Here is a 16,884-nt window from a genome sequence, read left to right as displayed (position 1 = left end):
CTATTTTGAAACTCATGAAGTTCTCTAAATTCTTTAGTGGTATCTCGGCTAGAAAACTGAAGCAATAGAGAACTTATTGACCAAAAAGCTGAATGAGTCTTGTCATAGTTGTAGTGCTTTTTAAAAATATTTTATTTGTGCTGGAGAGATGGCTTAGTGGTTAAGGCGTATGCCTGCGAAGCCTAAGGACTCGGGTTCTATTCCTCAGGTACATAAGCCAGATGCACAGGGTGGCGCATGCATCATCTGAAGTTCATTTGTAGTGGTTAGAGGCCCTGGCATGTCCATTCTCTCCCTCCCCCCTCCTTTCTCTCTCTCTCTCATAAATAAATAAATAAAAATAAATCATTTATTTATGAGAGAGAGAAAGAATGGGAGCCCCAGGGCCTCTAGCCACTGCGAACAAACTCCAGACGTATGCATCACCTCTGGCTTATGCAGGTACTGGGGAATGGAACCTAGGTCCTTAGGCTTTGCAGGCAAATGCCTTAACCGCTAAGCCATCTCTCCAGCCCCTACAGGTACAGTGTTTGATGACAGAACAAGGACAAAAAAAAAGATCCTAGTAGTTCTTCATGAAAGACAAAAATGAAAGTTTTGGGGGAAGCAGGTATTTCACTTCACCGACAGTGGGAAATATCAGTTAATCAAGTGGTGGCTTACAGAGGGCACAAAGCAGGTTAATGTGACGGTGTCAGTGAAGATCACAACTATGGTTAAAGGTCTCGTTTGTAGACTTAGACTAGCGAAAATTTCCGCCCTCATGATGCCGGCTGATGTGTCCGGCGTGAGCATCCACCGAGAGGCGTCACGCAGTCACTGCCATCCTTACTGCGGGGAAGTAGGCCAGAGGTTGACATCAGACGTGCTGCTTAATCACTCTCTACCGTAATTTTGAGACAGGATCTACCTCTGGATCCAGTGCTCACCACTTGGGCTGGACAAGACAGTGGGCAAGCCCTAGGGGCGTTGCTATTTTTGCCCCCACGCTCACGCCTAAGCCCAGCTCCAGAAGCAGCTGCGGATCTGAACTCGACCAAGTGAGCCGTCTTCCCAGCCTCGTTATTTTTGAAAAGCAATTTGGTACCAAGATAAGAATCGTTTCATTAAATCCTTTAAACTGCTAAGCAAAGCGTCTGGTTTTCAGGGAAAAGTGGTTATTCATTTGTCAATACAATGAGTGTTTTAATGTCCCTCTGTTGTTTTTAACCCATTTCGTGAAGTACTCGTCTTTCCACTGAGTGCACATTTTGAAGATGATCAGCGTTTTTCAAATAAAATAAGCTATAATTCCTTGGAAAATAGGGCAACCAAAAGCTATTCAAAATTGTGCTCAAATCACGGTAAATAACAACAGAAATTCTATGAGCATTTGCACTGCTTCTGCTTATGGCTAAGGCGGAGGGGAAGAGTACTCATGACCTTGACTCCTGCACGTGCGGACAGGGCCTGGGAACACGGCCCTTGCTGAGGACTGCAGCCGGATGAGATCCATGCCATCAGAACCCCCACTTTACGCAAAGAGCAAAGCTAACGAAAAGAACTGCTTGGCGAGACTGCCCACCAGCAGCCACTCAATGAGCTAAGCTTTCTTTGACCTCTGTCTCACAACAACTGAGCACAAGGCAATTTCCCATAACACCATGCACCGCGGACGAGTCACTACTGAATTCACACGTGTATGCTTTTAACAACTAAAAAAAAAAAAAAAACAGCAGAAGTTTGTTGAGTGAGGAAAAATGATGCCCAGACAGTGATAAGAAAATACATAGCTACACACAGATGGTGTGTGTGTCTGTCCTATTTGGGAACTCTGATCATGTGTGAGACCTGGGAAGACAGCTGAGTGGGAATGGTGCTTGCTGTGTGAGTGTGAGGACGTGAGTTTGGATCCTCAGGACCCATGTAAAATACCAGATGTGACAGAATGAACCCAAAATCCCCACACGGCGGAGGCCGAGACAGGAGACTCCCCAGGGCTGGCTGGCTGGCTAATTTAAGTATGTGAGCTACGGGTTCTGAGAGAACCTTCCTCAAAACAAGCTAGAGAGCAACCTCTGCCGTCCACACCCCGCATGTCCACACGCCTCTGCATGCACACACGCAGCGACACACATGAACACGTGTACATGCAAACACAAGTGCAAACGCACTCACAGAAAAAGTCTCTCCTGTACTCTTATAAATGCAGAACTGCGCAAATAACCCAGTCCTCATCACACACACCCATGTAATCTATCTCAACATGCTAACTGGAAATATTAGCATGCTGTTTCCCTAAACTACTAAATGTACAGGAAAAGTGTCACACAGTTCTAAGCAGGGCTGCATGCTCAAGCAACCTATAATGATATTAACTTAGAAAGCTGAAATCGAGTGAGAATTTGCTCTTCTCACTGACAAACGATTACTAAGTGCTACCACAGGCAAGGGATTATGTTCCCAGCAATGAGAAATACAGACATGGTCTTTGCCTTTCTAGAACTTCAGAGTAAGGTCAAAAAGGAGGATATTCATACAGAAGCACACAAATGATTACAAACAGCCTCGCACAACAGAATGAAAGAAGAATTCCGAGAGAAGCTCATCTGGGCTGGACATCACATCCAGATCAAGATCACATGAAAAAGCCGATATTGAAGATTATAGGCTACATAGGAACTTGCCAGAAAGAACAAAATGGGGACAAAGGCATTAGATAGAAGACCATAATGAAGGGGCATGTGAAGGTATCCTGAACTCTAAAGTATTACCCCCCCAAAAAAAAAATCACACCAGATTCAGCCAGCCTGGGAAAGCTGCAAAAGACGTGTGCAGCCCCAAAATTTAAACAATAAAGTGCTTATAATATGGCAATGCCAGGCTAAAGTATCACAGAAGGCTCCTGTCCCCAGGTTTTATGTCCTCTTAACTTTACCGACTGTGACTTTGTGGGGGTTTGTTTATTCTTAAGACAGGCCCACTCAGCAGCCACAGGGGCACGGGAGCTCAACTCGCTCACGAACAGGTATCTCACCAGCCCAGCGAAGTCTTCAGCAGAAAGGCCTAGAACAAAACTAATTAACCCACAGAGCCCTCAAAAGGCTCCGGCTGAGCATCAGTTACATGTGAAAACGGGAGGACAAGAGCTCACAAGAGAAGAGAAGAGAAGCACGGAAAGAGTGAGGCCTCGGCCACCCCGCCCAGTCCACCTGTGGAAGCACAGAACCCCGGCCCAGGCTTCTTGGGGTAAAGCGGGAACACATAACTTGTCGGCATGACTTTAAAAGCGCTGGGGAGACAAACTAGTCAGACAAGGGCTTACTTTCAAAGCATACAGTACCGGCACAGATTTCCAGAACCCATATGTAAAAAGTTGGGCACAGAGGCTGGACAGAGGGCTTGGTGGTTAAGGTGCTTGCCTGCGAAGCCTAAAGACACAGGTTCGCTTCCCCAGTACCCATGGAAGCCAGCTGCACAAGTGGCGCAAACATCCACAGTTCGTTTGCAATGGATAGAGGCCTTGGTATGCCCATTCACCCCCCAACCGCCCACACACAAATGAATAAAACACTTTTTAAAGAGTTGTGTATGGCAGCATGTGCTTGTAATTCTCATACTGGGCAGGAAGAAGAAAGGTGAAGCCCTGGGGCGTGCTGATCAGTCAACACAGCCTAACTGGTGAACACAGGCCAATGAGAGACCCTCAAAAACGTGGGTGGCTGGGCTTAGTGGTTAAGTGCTTGCCTGTGATGCCTAAGGACCCTGATTCGAGGCTCGATTCCCCAAGACCCACGTTAGCCAGATGCACAAGGGGGCGCATGCCTCTGGAGTTCCTTTGCAGTGGCTGGAGGCCCTGGAGCACCCACTCTCTCCCTCTCTATCTGCCTCTTTCTCTCTCTGTCACTCTCAAATAAATAAATAATCAACAAAAAAAAATTTAATGTGGGTGGCCTGAAATACAACACCTCAGGTTGTTTTCTGGCAGTGACACACGTACACACATGTATTCACACATGTGCACATGTGTGTGCATGCGCACACACACACACTCACACATCTTTGAATTGAAACCCACCTCTATTGCAATATGCCACCTAAGCTCTCAGTTCACGTGGAAGCAGAACAGAAAGCTGCTATGCAGCAAATGCCCTGGCAAGTGTCTTCAGCCATCAAGAAACCTGAGTCATGAGGAAAAGCCTCATTTTCAATACTTAATTTTTTTTGAGGCAAGCCCTACAGATTGGTCTTTTTGTAAGAGAATTAGAAAGAGAGAAGAGAGAGAACTGGCATGCCAGGGCCTCAGCCAACGCAATGGAATCGAGACACACGTGTTCCCTTGTGCGCTTGCGTCGCCATGTGCATCTGGACTACATGGGATCCAGAGAGTCGAACTTGCATCCTTAGGCTTCGCAGGCAAGCACCATAACCGCTAGGCCATCTCTCCAGCCCCATTTTCAATAATTTTTAACAGACAGTAAAATTAGACTGAATGTAATTTCTTTTGTTGCTTTGGTAGGAGGATGAGGGGATGAAAATGAGATTTGTATTACAGAGAAAACCAGTAAAAATTTTAACCAGCATCTTATAACATGGATGTTCATGAAGCTTGTTTAGCAAGATGGAAGAGAGAGAACTTTAAGCATTTCAGGTGGGAAACAGCCAGTCAGGCGCTTTCTTGACAGTGGAATAGGACCACCTGTCACACACATTTCCACAGCTACCTGATTGTAATCTAACCGTGAGCTTCACCACTTACCTTAAATACTTCCATTGGAAGGGGAAACTCAGCAGCAACAATTAGCGATTTTTCCAGAGCACATTTCCATTCAGAGGTCATCTTCAAAGGATAGAGTTCTGTATCAAGAGCAAAACACACAAGACTTTAAGGGCTATAGATCTGCCTGTTGGTTTCTCCTTAAATTTCTTCTTGCCATGCTTCCACAATAATACAGCGGGCCCGGCAGCCACCGGAGCTCACGCTGTCTCATAAACAGGCACCTGCTACAAGGATTCTCTGACATTGATAGCAACTTAGAATTCTGCTAAGAAAAATGAAGAATACACTTATTAGAACTATTCCACAGGAAATGGTGACCATTCTGTAAGTAATTTAATGATATTAATCACATTAGAATGATCTTCAAACATCCAGAGTCCACAACTTCGCATGTCACCTACAACATACCAACCATGAGTGAAGAACTCATTATCTGATCAATTTCTGAACTAGAAACAACTCTGGCCTGGCATTTGCAGTTATTAGCACTTATTTTTTCAGCAAATCTCTAAGCTCTCCTATGTTGAAAGGAGTCCATATAAGTCAGAAAATCATTAAAAAGTAAATTAAAATTTACAAACCAAGTTTCATATTTACAGAAGAAATGTTGCTAACACACCACATGGCACCCATATTTTTCCCCGGGCGCATGTGGGGAGAAAGATTTACACATGGAAGTTATGCAGTCTGCATGCAAAATTAAAAGAAAAAAAGAAACTGTTGAGCACCGTTCTCTCCTATCTCTTGAACTGCAGGGGAATTTTATGGCCTGATCTGAACAGATTTAAGACCTTATCAAAATAGGATTTGCAGAGGCACTCACTGGAAGTAGATGTGTTTATATCATCCTTATATCAACCCAGGCTACTTCAGACAGATAGTTAGGATAGGAATATGAAGTTAAACACACTTAAAAGGCAACATTAAACTTCGGGGCTATATTTTTAATTTTTTGCATGTCTGCTTTTTAGCATGAAGCCATATATTTGGCTGGCCATAGCGGCTGAGCTCACCTTGAGCTTGAAGCCCCTGTGTGAGCAGTTTATTCAGTGTCTCGGGATATGATTGTGGTTGCTCTCAGAGCTAGCCAAGTCACCAATGCACAGCCTGCTGTCCTTATTTGTCATATTTAAAGGGTAATTTGTGACAATTCTCTTTTACTTGTCTATAATCCTTTCCAGCAATCATGTAGAACATTTTTAACTCTCAACAAACTCTCTTTTCCAATTTGGTATTTTTATGTCAGAACAAAATTACATGTGATATTCCTCAATAACAGCAAAAATCTGGGGGTTTCATGGTGACCAGTTCTGCCACGGGGGAGACGATGACCACTGTTTTGTCATCCTGCCTCACACTGAAAGCAATGGAGCCAGGTCTCAGACTCCTGTGAACGGCCTCCTGGGGGTGACAGGAACACTCTGACGTCAACAAATGGTTTAGGTTCATCAGGGGAGGGAGAGAAAACTCAGATTCTAGGGAGTGGGGGAGGCTCACACAGCTGTTCAAAGGGGAAAGGAACACAACACGCCACCTTGTGCCTCCACAAACAAAAGCAATGTCACTTCCTGCCATCTGCGAGAAAGGCAGAGGGGCAGCTCAACGTCCGTGACACGGCAAGAACGAACCAAGAAGGTGACCGCCCAAGTCAAGACCACAGAGGGAGAGTCTGGAGACAGAATAAGTATGAGGAGAAGGAAAAGTCTTTCTTTTTCTTATTCATTGGAGACTTTACTCTCTGGCTGTATGATCCTAACCAATCATGTCCAAGATCTCTGCGGTAGGGAAGAGCTGTTTTAAATATACTTAGAGGCTGTGTGACCTGAATCCCAGAATGGTTACATTTAGTTCCACACTACTCAAACTGATCCCCTGAAAGCCTTCCAGAGGCCTTCTGCCCAGACTGATCCCACAGGGGGACCGACCCCACCACCCCGTAAGGGGCTCCCCCACTGACATGATGCCTGCTCCCCACTACACTGGGGACAGATGAGAGGAGCAGCCCAAGTCACGTGATTTCTGTCTCTGTCTCCAAACTCAAGAATCTGTCTTCTTACCAAGAATATTAAACCCTAAGGTAGACTGACCCCATGGCAAGGCCGCTCGTTCCTGAGAAGGTAAAGTTCAGAGGCCATCGGTCCAGTGTGCTCCACCGCCTGTGAATGCACCTCCAGAAATACTAAGCAGAGAACCCCATCATCCCCTTGGCACTTTCAGGATGCAGAGTCCTTCCAAATGTGCCAGCAAGTTCATGGACAATAAATAGCTCCATTAAAAGGCCATAAAACTTTTCCAGCTTTCTGTCAGCTATTCTACATGGAGGAGGTTTTCATCTCAGATCCTCAATGACCTTGCAGCCCAAGTATGTGGAGTCTTCGGCAATAGGGTCTTACCATCTATTCCTGGTGGGAAACCAAGGGCTTCGGCAATGGCCTGTAATGTTTTGGGGGCATCAGGGACCTCCCTGGCCAACAACTCACTGGAAGGTATCCCATCCCTGGCACTGAAAATTTTCTAGTAACAATCTATGGCTCCTGTGTGTTCCATTGTCCAAAAAAGTAGGTTTCCATATGACTTATTTATATCCTCTTAGGTTTTGATTAGCCCTCCCTCCACCTTTCCTTTACTCAGTTTCTTCCCCTGACCTCACTTAGGCCTTTTCACCCCCATTAATCTGTTCTTCTACTTACATATATGCAATACCATCCTACTAAGTCCCCCCTCCTTTCTATTCCCTTTATATCTCCTTTTTAGCTTACTGTGGGGGGAGGGAGGGAATTACCAAGGGGTATTGATTACAATTATGGAAGTTGTCAATAAAAAATTTCAAAAAAACAATAAATAAATAAATAAAAGGCCATTAAACATTTTCTGACAAGGATCATGCAGCAGGTGATTTTAAAGTGTGCACCATCCCACTTTCTGGTGGCAGGAAAGTCATAAGCAATTAAAACGAGTCCTTACCCATCTGTAACCAGAAACCTATATGAGAAGGCTATCTCACTCCATGCCAGGGACTGGCAAATTGTTTTGGAATAAGTGTGGCACAAAACAGGAAGGAGTTGCATCACCATAGGTAAACAAATGGGCACAGATGATCAGAGGCCTTAAGGAACACTTCAGTTCCCTCCCTCTGTGCCAGGTCGGCACCAATAAAGAAACGGTGCCTTCACCATGCATGGTAGTGCAAGCCTTTAATCCCAGCACATGGGAGTCAGAGGTAGGAGGATGGCCATGAGTTCAAGGCCATCCTGAGACTACATAGTGAATTCCAGGTCAGCCTGGGCTAGAGTAAGACCCTACCTTGAAAAACCAAAACAAAAAACAAAACAACAACAACAAAAATAACACGTTGCTTTCTGGTCTTTTACAGCAGGATTTATTGGAATGTGTTGTGAATTCAATGTGTGTCCCTCCAAATCCACATGTAGAAACCCCAACATGACACAGAGATGAACCTTTATACGAGGATCAGGGGACAGAGGGGATTTGTGGGAAGGACTGACTGGTGGTCAGTTACTGCAGGAAGACCCAGCTAGAATACGGCCATCCGCAAGCCAGCCAGACCCCCAGCCACGCCTGCATTTTCCCTCTGTCTTCTCCTCTCCAGAACTGTGAGGAAATAAACGCCTGTCACGGACACCATTAAAGCCTAAGCAGTTCGTTGTGGCTACATAAGAACATTAATCATGAAAGCTTTAACTTTTTTTAATTGTTTTTTTGTGTATTTTTATTTATTTGAAAGTGATGGAGACAGAAAGAGGCAGATAGAGAGAGAGAGAGAGAGAGAGAGAATGGGTGCGCCAGGGCCTCCAACCACTACAAATGAACTCCAGCCGCATGCACCCCCTTGTGCATCTGGCTAATGTGGGTCCTGTGGAGTCGAGCCTCGAACCGGGGTCCTTAGGCTTCACAGGCAAGCGCTTAACTGCTAAGCCATCTCTCCAGCCCAAGCTTTAACTTTTTTTTTTTTGACCTAGAACATACATTTATTAATTATATTTATGATATCATGTAACAAAGTTGACACATTTTTTTTACGTAAAACTTTAGTTCTTTTTTTTTTTTTAATTTTTATTAACATTTTTCATGACAAGCTTTAACTTTTTAAGGCAAGAAACAGTGCAAGAAGCATTTAAGTTCTATTCAGAAACTTCCTGACCATAGAATCCTTTTAAAATCAATTTTCCAGTAGAAAAGATTGAAAGAGTTTTAAAGTTATTTATTTCTGTGTGTGACTGTACACACATGCACACTCACCAGGGACACGTGCCATATACATACATATTTGCATCTAGCTTACGTGGGTGACTTGGGAATTGAACCCAGATGACAAGCTATGCAGGCAAACCCCTTTAATTGTCGAGAAACGTGCCTAGCCCTTAGAGAAAGATTTTGATAGAAACAAACATGAAAAAAAAATCGAGAAATGAAAAAGTAAAAGAAAGATTTCAAAAACGTTCCTCTCTTCGGATTCTGCAAGAACATCTAAAAGTGTGCTCCACTTTCTCGCCATCTGTGAGTAGAAAGCAAGCGGGGCTGATGAAAGAAAGGACAGCCACTGCCTTGAGGAGAAAACCAAAGGCCAGCCGTAACACTCGCTGACAGTCTAAATCAAGGAGTGATCGTCTGCTACATCTTTTACACTATGGCACAGCGACCGATCAGTCCCCAGCGTACTAGAAGGTGAGGTGTGATTCTCCAATGCCCTCTCGGGCCCCAGGGTTTGGGCAGACGCACAGAGGTCCAGTGGAGGTGGATCTCCGAGGCAGCAATGTACCCTCTGCTGCTGCCCCCAGGGTCTCTGGAGAACGAACTTCCCAGCCACTTCCCAAGACCTACTGCTTTCCCACTGCATGAGCTGCGGAGGTGAGATGTAGGGCCCTTTAATTAAAGGGACACAGCAAGTAACACTAAATGAAGAACGGAGGTTATCTTGTTTTAGCAGGGGTGAAGGCAGTAGTGGGGGTCAGCAAGGCCAGCCCCTCAGCCTTCCAGTCCGGGTGAGCCCTCAGCGGCTACTGTGTATGTTACTGGCCACTCAACTCCTTACACCCAGTTAATGCCGGGCACTGGTCATTCATTCAATGATCAATACCTGGGAGTAAGAAAATTAGCCAAATATTTTCTGGATGTTCCTGAACTATTATTCCCAGCCACGTTTGAGTTAAAGAAATGGTGTTAAATTGCATGAGTCACCCTGAGACTTGACATCAATATGTACAAAGTTGGCACATTGGGTTCTGTCCCTGTGTGCAAAATAGGAGTAACTGACTCTTTTCCAGGAGGTGCTGTTCCACTGAATGAGGTCACAGAGTCAAGTTCTCATCTTGCAGCTAGTATATTTGAGGAACTTGAATGCAAACTGTTTGTTTTAAAGATTTTACTTTTATTTGTTTATTAATTAGAGAGAGGGAGGGAGAGAGAGAGAGACAGAGAATGGGTGTGCCAGGGCATCCAGCCACTGCAAACGAACTCCAGCCGCATGTGCCCCCTTGTGCATCTGGCTAACCTGGGACCTAGAGAATCGAACCGGGGTCCTTAGGCTTCACTGGCATGTGCCTTAACCCCAAGCCTTCTCTCCAGCACAAATGCAAAGTTTTGAGTGTCATCTTTCCTTTCACTTTCATCCTCCCATGGGCAATCTTTCCTGATGACAAGTAAGATGTTGGGGAAACCTCTTGACAGATGTTCGTTATGAAGTCATTAAAAACTCCCACAAGCTTTCTCTAGAAATGGACAACTTATGTCCAGAAAATTCTAAAACCATATGAATGCAAACTGTTAGTGCATAATAAAGATTTGAAATGACCGGCACGAATGAGCAAGTCTTAAGATAGAGCCCCCCACAAGCTCTGAGTCCCAAAGTGTCACAAGAGAAAGGCACAGCAGAGAGCATCAGCACTAGAAAGACTTGGCATTCCCCTAAGTCTTTCCAAGGCATGGATGGGTTTTCCCCAGAATTTATAAAGCAATCAGGCCCTAAACTGAGATTTGTACACCTTCCTGGCTGAACAAGGTAAACATTTTCCTGTCAGGTCATGAAGGTAGGCAAACGCCAGCTCAGGTCTTCTCTCACAACATCGATAGCACCTTTGTTGGTCACCATCCAAAAGCCTCTCAGAATATGCAGGGTTTCTTGTCTGCTTCTCAAAAGTGTTGACAAGAACAACACGGACAGAATACAGTACCAGGCTACACGTCTATGCACCTGTCAGATTTAACCCTAATCTAAACACTTCCTGGTTCTGGACTACAACTGTCTACTACAACCAAAGCCTCTGAGGGACAGTAAAGGCATTGGGGTTCCTCAAGAGCACCGCAGGAGAATTCTCTCGTCTTTCTGTTTGTTTGTTTTGTTTCTCGAGGTAGGGTCTCACTCTTGCTCAGGCTGACCTGTAATTCACTCTGTCGTCTCAGGGTGGCCTCAAACTCCAGGTGATCCTCCTACCTCTGCCTCCCAGAATTAAAGGCGTGCGCCACCACGCCTGGCTCTCTCTAATTACTTGTTCTAAATACACCTGTAAAAGTATAAAGATTTGACAGATTTTGAAAGAACTGAGTATTTCTTCGTTAGCATATTGAATTCCACATGAACTCAGTAGTTCTTGTTCTCCAGCTTCCCACTAAAAGACTGGTAAGACACGCATGGGCCAGAGAGGCAATGGGACACAACCCAGCCCGGGCCCGGGAATTCACATTTGAACACTTAGCTTCCGTTCCTACAAACTGAGGGACCATGACAAAGTTGCTTAACCCCACTCTCAATTTTTTCTGCTGCTTGAAAACAAAATTCATGCCCAACACACAGGACTTTTAAGAGACCAAAATCAGCAATGCAGCAGACATAGAATCGCCTGGCACATAGAAAACAGTCAACACTGCTGCTCTGTGATGATCTCTAGTGAGGTCGAAAAGCATAGTACACCATTCCTCTCTGTCTGTCTGGACAAATTACTTACAAGATGATATGTTGAAAGCTATCTACAGCTGGTGATGAGCCAGGCCAAAAAAACACAGGATAATCCTCTCATTGCTACTTCCTCGTTAAAACAAGTATGTATGGAGAAATGACAGATAAGATAGGTAGATGACAGATATAGATAGTTAGATAGACAGACAGACAGAGACAGGAATGCATAGATAGATATACGGATGGTGGATGGAGGGATGGAGAGAGGGAGGGCTGGATATGAATGGGAGGATGGATGCGCAGACTAGCAGGCAGAATGTATGAAGCCTACTTGCAAAACTATCAGAATCCCTAAAGAGGGAAGGGGGGGGACAATACGTCCAAATATCAGTCTATCATGTACTTCATTTCTAACCCCTAATTCCAAAGCAACCATATCCATCCACTCAGGCCCCACCATCATCTTCTGCTTTGACGACTCTACCCTCGGGTCTGGTATCTTATTCTTGTCACGAAGCGTCATGAAAGGAACATGGTCCCCGTTCCCCTCTGTGAGTGTGAAGGGCACACCGCACAGCCGCGCCCGGGCACACATCCGGGAAAGCACGACCTTGTTTGCTGAGGTGTCTGAGAGCAGGAGAAGTCTGGGCCCTTACCTGAAGGCGGGTCCATTCTGTATTTATTCTCTTGACACCAACCAACTGGTCGAAGTCTGTAATCCAAGTAAAACAACCACTGGTCATAGGAGTCAGTGTCCTCCAATCCCACATAGCGAAGGCGCAATCTTCCTCCGACATTGTCAACCACACTAACTATCCAGTACTGAAAAGGGTTCTGAGAGTCCTGAAGTTCTATTAAGGAATCAACTGTAATGAGGTCTATAGGGCCTTTCCCTCGCAGAGGCTGTTTAAACAGAAGCAAAACTCCTTATTTTAAACTTTATTTCAAGGTTCTCATGGCAACAGATGACAGCAGAAGATAATATTTTTTCACACCATCATCCAAGCTATTGGCAAACAGTCTGGCGTCTCCCACCCCCCCCCCCCCCCGTGCACAACCATCACCCCGCCCCTCCCGCTCCCCTCACACACACCCGCACATCCACACAGCATCAACAACAAAAATCACAAGCGAATACAAAATAACAGTTTATGATAGCTTTTTATCATATTATCCTTCCCAGATAAAAACCCACTTGTCAGGAATTAGTATGTTTGTAAGTACAGTTACACACAAATTCACCTGAAGCTAGAAAACATGTGGTAATACGATATCTGTCTTCCAAGCTGACAGATGTATCTCTAATTCAGAGCTATATGTTTATACATAGCTCTCAAGAGAGGCTCGCCTTACAATGGTGTAGAATAGCCAAGACCAACTGTATATTTATTAAGGGAATAAGGCGTGACCGTGTGGAGATGACGTGTCTAATAACACATTCACGTCTGCTCACACTTGACTATTTATACATTAGGATTTTCTCCACAGTTGACTCTTTAACCTAGTAACGGCTTTGGCCTTTCTTTCTAAGGAACCATCTTAGAATATAGCATATTAAGAGCATGGGTTTTTGTTTGGTTTTTGGCCAACCTTATAGCTTACAGCCTTATATTTAAAAATTAGAGTAAAGCAACATGCTCCTTTGGAGAGAGAATAACCATCATTTTGTTGTGTTAACCAAATCATTCAAATAGTAGCTATTAAGATAAATATATTAAGAAAAGCAACCTCAAAGCACCTGTTGACTCTACAGGTAGTTCTCTGAAGTATTAATTCCAAGGAGACACCAGGGGGAAATTATGCTTAGAATAATAACAACAACAGTAATGCTGTAAAATTCACACCTTATTCCCAGTCATTCACTATGTTTTCCACACGAACTTTCTAATTCAGTAATCACTCATGGCATAGTGCCTTTGTCCTCCTGTTTGGTGATTTATAATACTAATGATTCATTAGAACATTATTTTCAAATGAAACATCAAGACTTGAGAGTCAACTATTTCTTTCATCAGTTTCTGATACTTGACATAATGGTATTTAAAGATAGCCATTTCTCCTCTTATTTTTATGGAGGTAGCTAATTCAAACATTAGCTAAAATGCATGCTTTTCAAATCTTGGGGTGATGCACATGAAATAGAATAGGTAATGGAACTACTTAGCAATGTGCCCCAAGAGACAACATTAGCACAGAGGACTGCTTAGTTATCACCTGTTGAAAGGTCATTATATAAGACTTACTTACATTCACTAATATAGGAGACAGGCTTAAGGATAATTGGAAGACATCCTAACATAATTTTAAAATGCACTTGCATAGAGCAAAATTAAATGTACTGATTACAACACAGGAAAACATCAGCTAATGTCATTCAAATCCAGCACCTACATAATTCAATACCAAACAGGAAGTTGGTCTGCATCCATAGAAACACGTGCGTGCGCACATGTATCTGCAGAAGGATATATGCAAAGGAGCCACGAGGCCTGCGCTCACAGGAAGGGCAGGCCTGCTTCCGCTTAGACTAGAGGAATAAGAACAATACATACTCCTTCCAGGAGGTTGGCAGGTGCCGTCCGCGAACCAGTCAGATCGCGTATGAGGAATTCTGTCCAGTCCGTATACTTCTCTTTGATAGCTGGCAAGACAGGGAGAAGAACACACGTCAACGCAAGAGGCAACATCAATCAAGTTGAGAACCATGGCATTCTTCCGTAAGCATTGGTTCAATGTTTGTCACAGTTTCATATACCAGGTATAAACAAACCGTGCTAAGATTAAGGCAGCCAATCTGTCACTAAGTAGGGACTGGAGTCCACGCTGCCCACGACAACTAGAGGACGACAGAAACTGGGGCTCTCCAGTCCTACAGCCTGTGTCAAGCCTGTTACCAAGGACAGGCACAGCAGTTCAAGAGATTCCAGGAAAAAGGGACAGTGAGGGCTGGAGGCAGCAGGGAAAAGATTTTCAGTGAGAAAAGAGAACCAATGGTATGTGGTAACAATGATGGACTGAAGGGGAAATGGAGAAAGAAAGCCTAACACGGTGCAGCCCAAGCATCGGCCATCAACGACGATGATTCAGTGGACGCTTGGGAAGGTCAAGAATGACATTTCACTGGCAAGAGATCCCTGCATACAATAACGCTGGCAATAGCTTGAAGAAAATGGAAGCAAAGAAATTGAAAAGTAAAGAACCTGAGGCCCTTACAGGTATCTGAGAACCAAACACAGAATCAAAACTAAGTGTTAGGGCTGGAGAGATGGCTTAGTGGTTAAGCACTTGCCTGTGAAGCCTAAGGACCCCGGTTCAAGGCTCGATTCCCTAGAATCCACGTTAGCCACATACACAAGTTGGTGCATGCATCTGGAGTTCATTTGCAGTGGCTGGAAGCCCTAGCATGCCCATTCTGTCTCTCTCTCTCCCTTTCTCTCGCTCTCAAAATTAAAAAAAAAAACCTAAAGGTTAAGTGCACTGGGCACAAGGAAGAAAAGTGCCTGAGACGCCATGTGAGAGGAAACGAGGAGACCCTGGGGCGGTTCAGAAGGCAAGAGAGCGCGTGGCTCAAGCACAGGAAACCCGGGAGGGCCCCAGCGGCACCCAGAGCACCACTTACAAAGGTGGCCGTGGCCACACGCACCTTCGCCCCAGGCCTCTAGGGGTGGGAGCAGGCCAGTTGCTGGCTGGCTGGTCAGCACTCTGCCTGAACATGGAAGCTCCAAGCATGAGAAGTTGTCTCAAGGAAACAACACAGAAGAGCAACAGAGGACATCCAACACTCACCTTTGGCCTCCACACGTGTGCACAGGTACGTGCATCTACACACACATGCACACACACATGCATGCACACGGAACACACGGCGGAGGTGGGGACTGAACTACTGGACACTGCAGGTGACATTCTGTCAGTGCGTAGAAGTCAGGGTCTGGGAACAAGGCACTCTCGTGGTGAATCACTGAGCCTTCTAGGTAACAGAGGCAGGCACAAAGTCAGTAGAATGGAGAGCATCACTCTCCCCCCACCCAGGTGCCACGGATTCACACCCTGATTTTTTGACTTCCTGGTACAAGGACAGGCAGCCTTTGATGTATCTGGGACTTAATGGAGCCTTAGACACAGGCATCATTCAGGATCTTCAGAAGTCTGAAGCAATCCTTTCTAACTCAAGGGGAATAGACCCAAAGGGTGTCGGGCAGAGGTGGCCTCCAAGATAGATTCACCATGATCTGTTATAGTATTTCGAGTAACATGCTCAATTCCTGTCATTAAAAAAAAAACAACAAAAAACAGTGCTGAGAGGGATGCCACAAGACTTCAAGGGGAAGGTTACATAAATAAAATTAAACTGCACGTGGCGCACACTGAGCAATTAGTGAATGTAGTGTTGCATTTTTTTCTAAGCAAAAGTAACCCCCCCCCCCGACAGTGCTTGGGAATTGAACCCTGAGCCTCAAATGGGATAGATCCGTGCTCTACAGCTAAGATGCACCTTTAATCGGTGACGGAGACCAGCAGCAACGATACCCAGGGTGTCCTGATTCAAATCTGCATGCTCCTGGTGCCTGCAAAGACCTGTGATACACTGATCTGCTCCAACCGCGCTGACAACGCGGTGCCCTTTCCTAACTCTTGTCTATGTCCACGGAAAAACGTAGGAGCAAAACCCATGGGCACTTTGCAAGTATTTAGTTGTCAATCTTCCATGGAAACTTCCCACTACAACCTATTACTCTCTAAAATCAATAATTTAGGGTGAGAGACAGTATGAAAAATCTGTTTGCCCAAAAGAATCAAGAAGAAAACAAAGCCAGGTGTGGTGGCGCACGCCTTTAATCCCAGCACTCAGGAGGCAGAGGCAGGAGGATCACTGTAAGTTTGAGGCCACCCTGAGACTACACAGTGAATTCCAAGACTAGAGTAAAGCCTTACCTTGAAAAAAAGAAGAAGAAGAAAACAAAATATACAGCTAAATCCAATAAATATGCATTTTGTATCTCATCACAGCAACATAAGTCCATCAATAAGAGGCCCTGTACTTGACAAAATTTATGTCTATTTCCAGCATGGGACAATTGATTTTCCTCATAAGGTTGCTTCTAACATACGATCCAAATTATCATTTAAGTTAAAATTTTTTAAATAGGGCTGGAGAGATGGCTTAGCAGTTAACACACTCACCTATGCAGCCTAAGAACTCCTGTTCAAA

The 16,884-nt window shown here is 44.7% G+C and overlaps 1 protein-coding gene across 12 annotated transcripts in view; it reads right to left on the bottom strand.

Moving 5' to 3' along the window:
• Positions 1-16,884, bottom strand: part of Sfmbt2 (Scm like with four mbt domains 2) — a 242,588-nt gene that overhangs the window by 122,315 nt on the left and 103,389 nt on the right. For 10 of the 12 annotated variants that reach the window (XM_045134896.1, XM_045134901.1, XM_045134900.1 and 7 more), the window contains exons 5-7: positions 14,225-14,313; positions 12,329-12,575; positions 4,739-4,836 (exon numbers count right to left, since the gene is read on the bottom strand). In XM_045134896.1, the coding sequence (XP_044990831.1) occupies positions 4,739-4,836; positions 12,329-12,575; positions 14,225-14,313 (434 nt within the window). Of the gene's footprint in view, positions 1-4,738; positions 4,837-12,328; positions 12,576-14,141; positions 14,314-16,884 lie in introns of those variants that run through there. The other 2 variants (XR_006633665.1, XM_045134906.1) reach the window with 2 other exon arrangements.

Source organism: Jaculus jaculus, chromosome 15 (genome assembly GCF_020740685.1).
Source record: "Jaculus jaculus isolate mJacJac1 chromosome 15, mJacJac1.mat.Y.cur, whole genome shotgun sequence".
Classification (NCBI taxonomy): domain Eukaryota; kingdom Metazoa; phylum Chordata; class Mammalia; order Rodentia; family Dipodidae; genus Jaculus; species Jaculus jaculus.
Note: the sequence above shows the minus strand (reverse complement) of the source record. Positions and strands in the feature narration are given on the sequence as shown.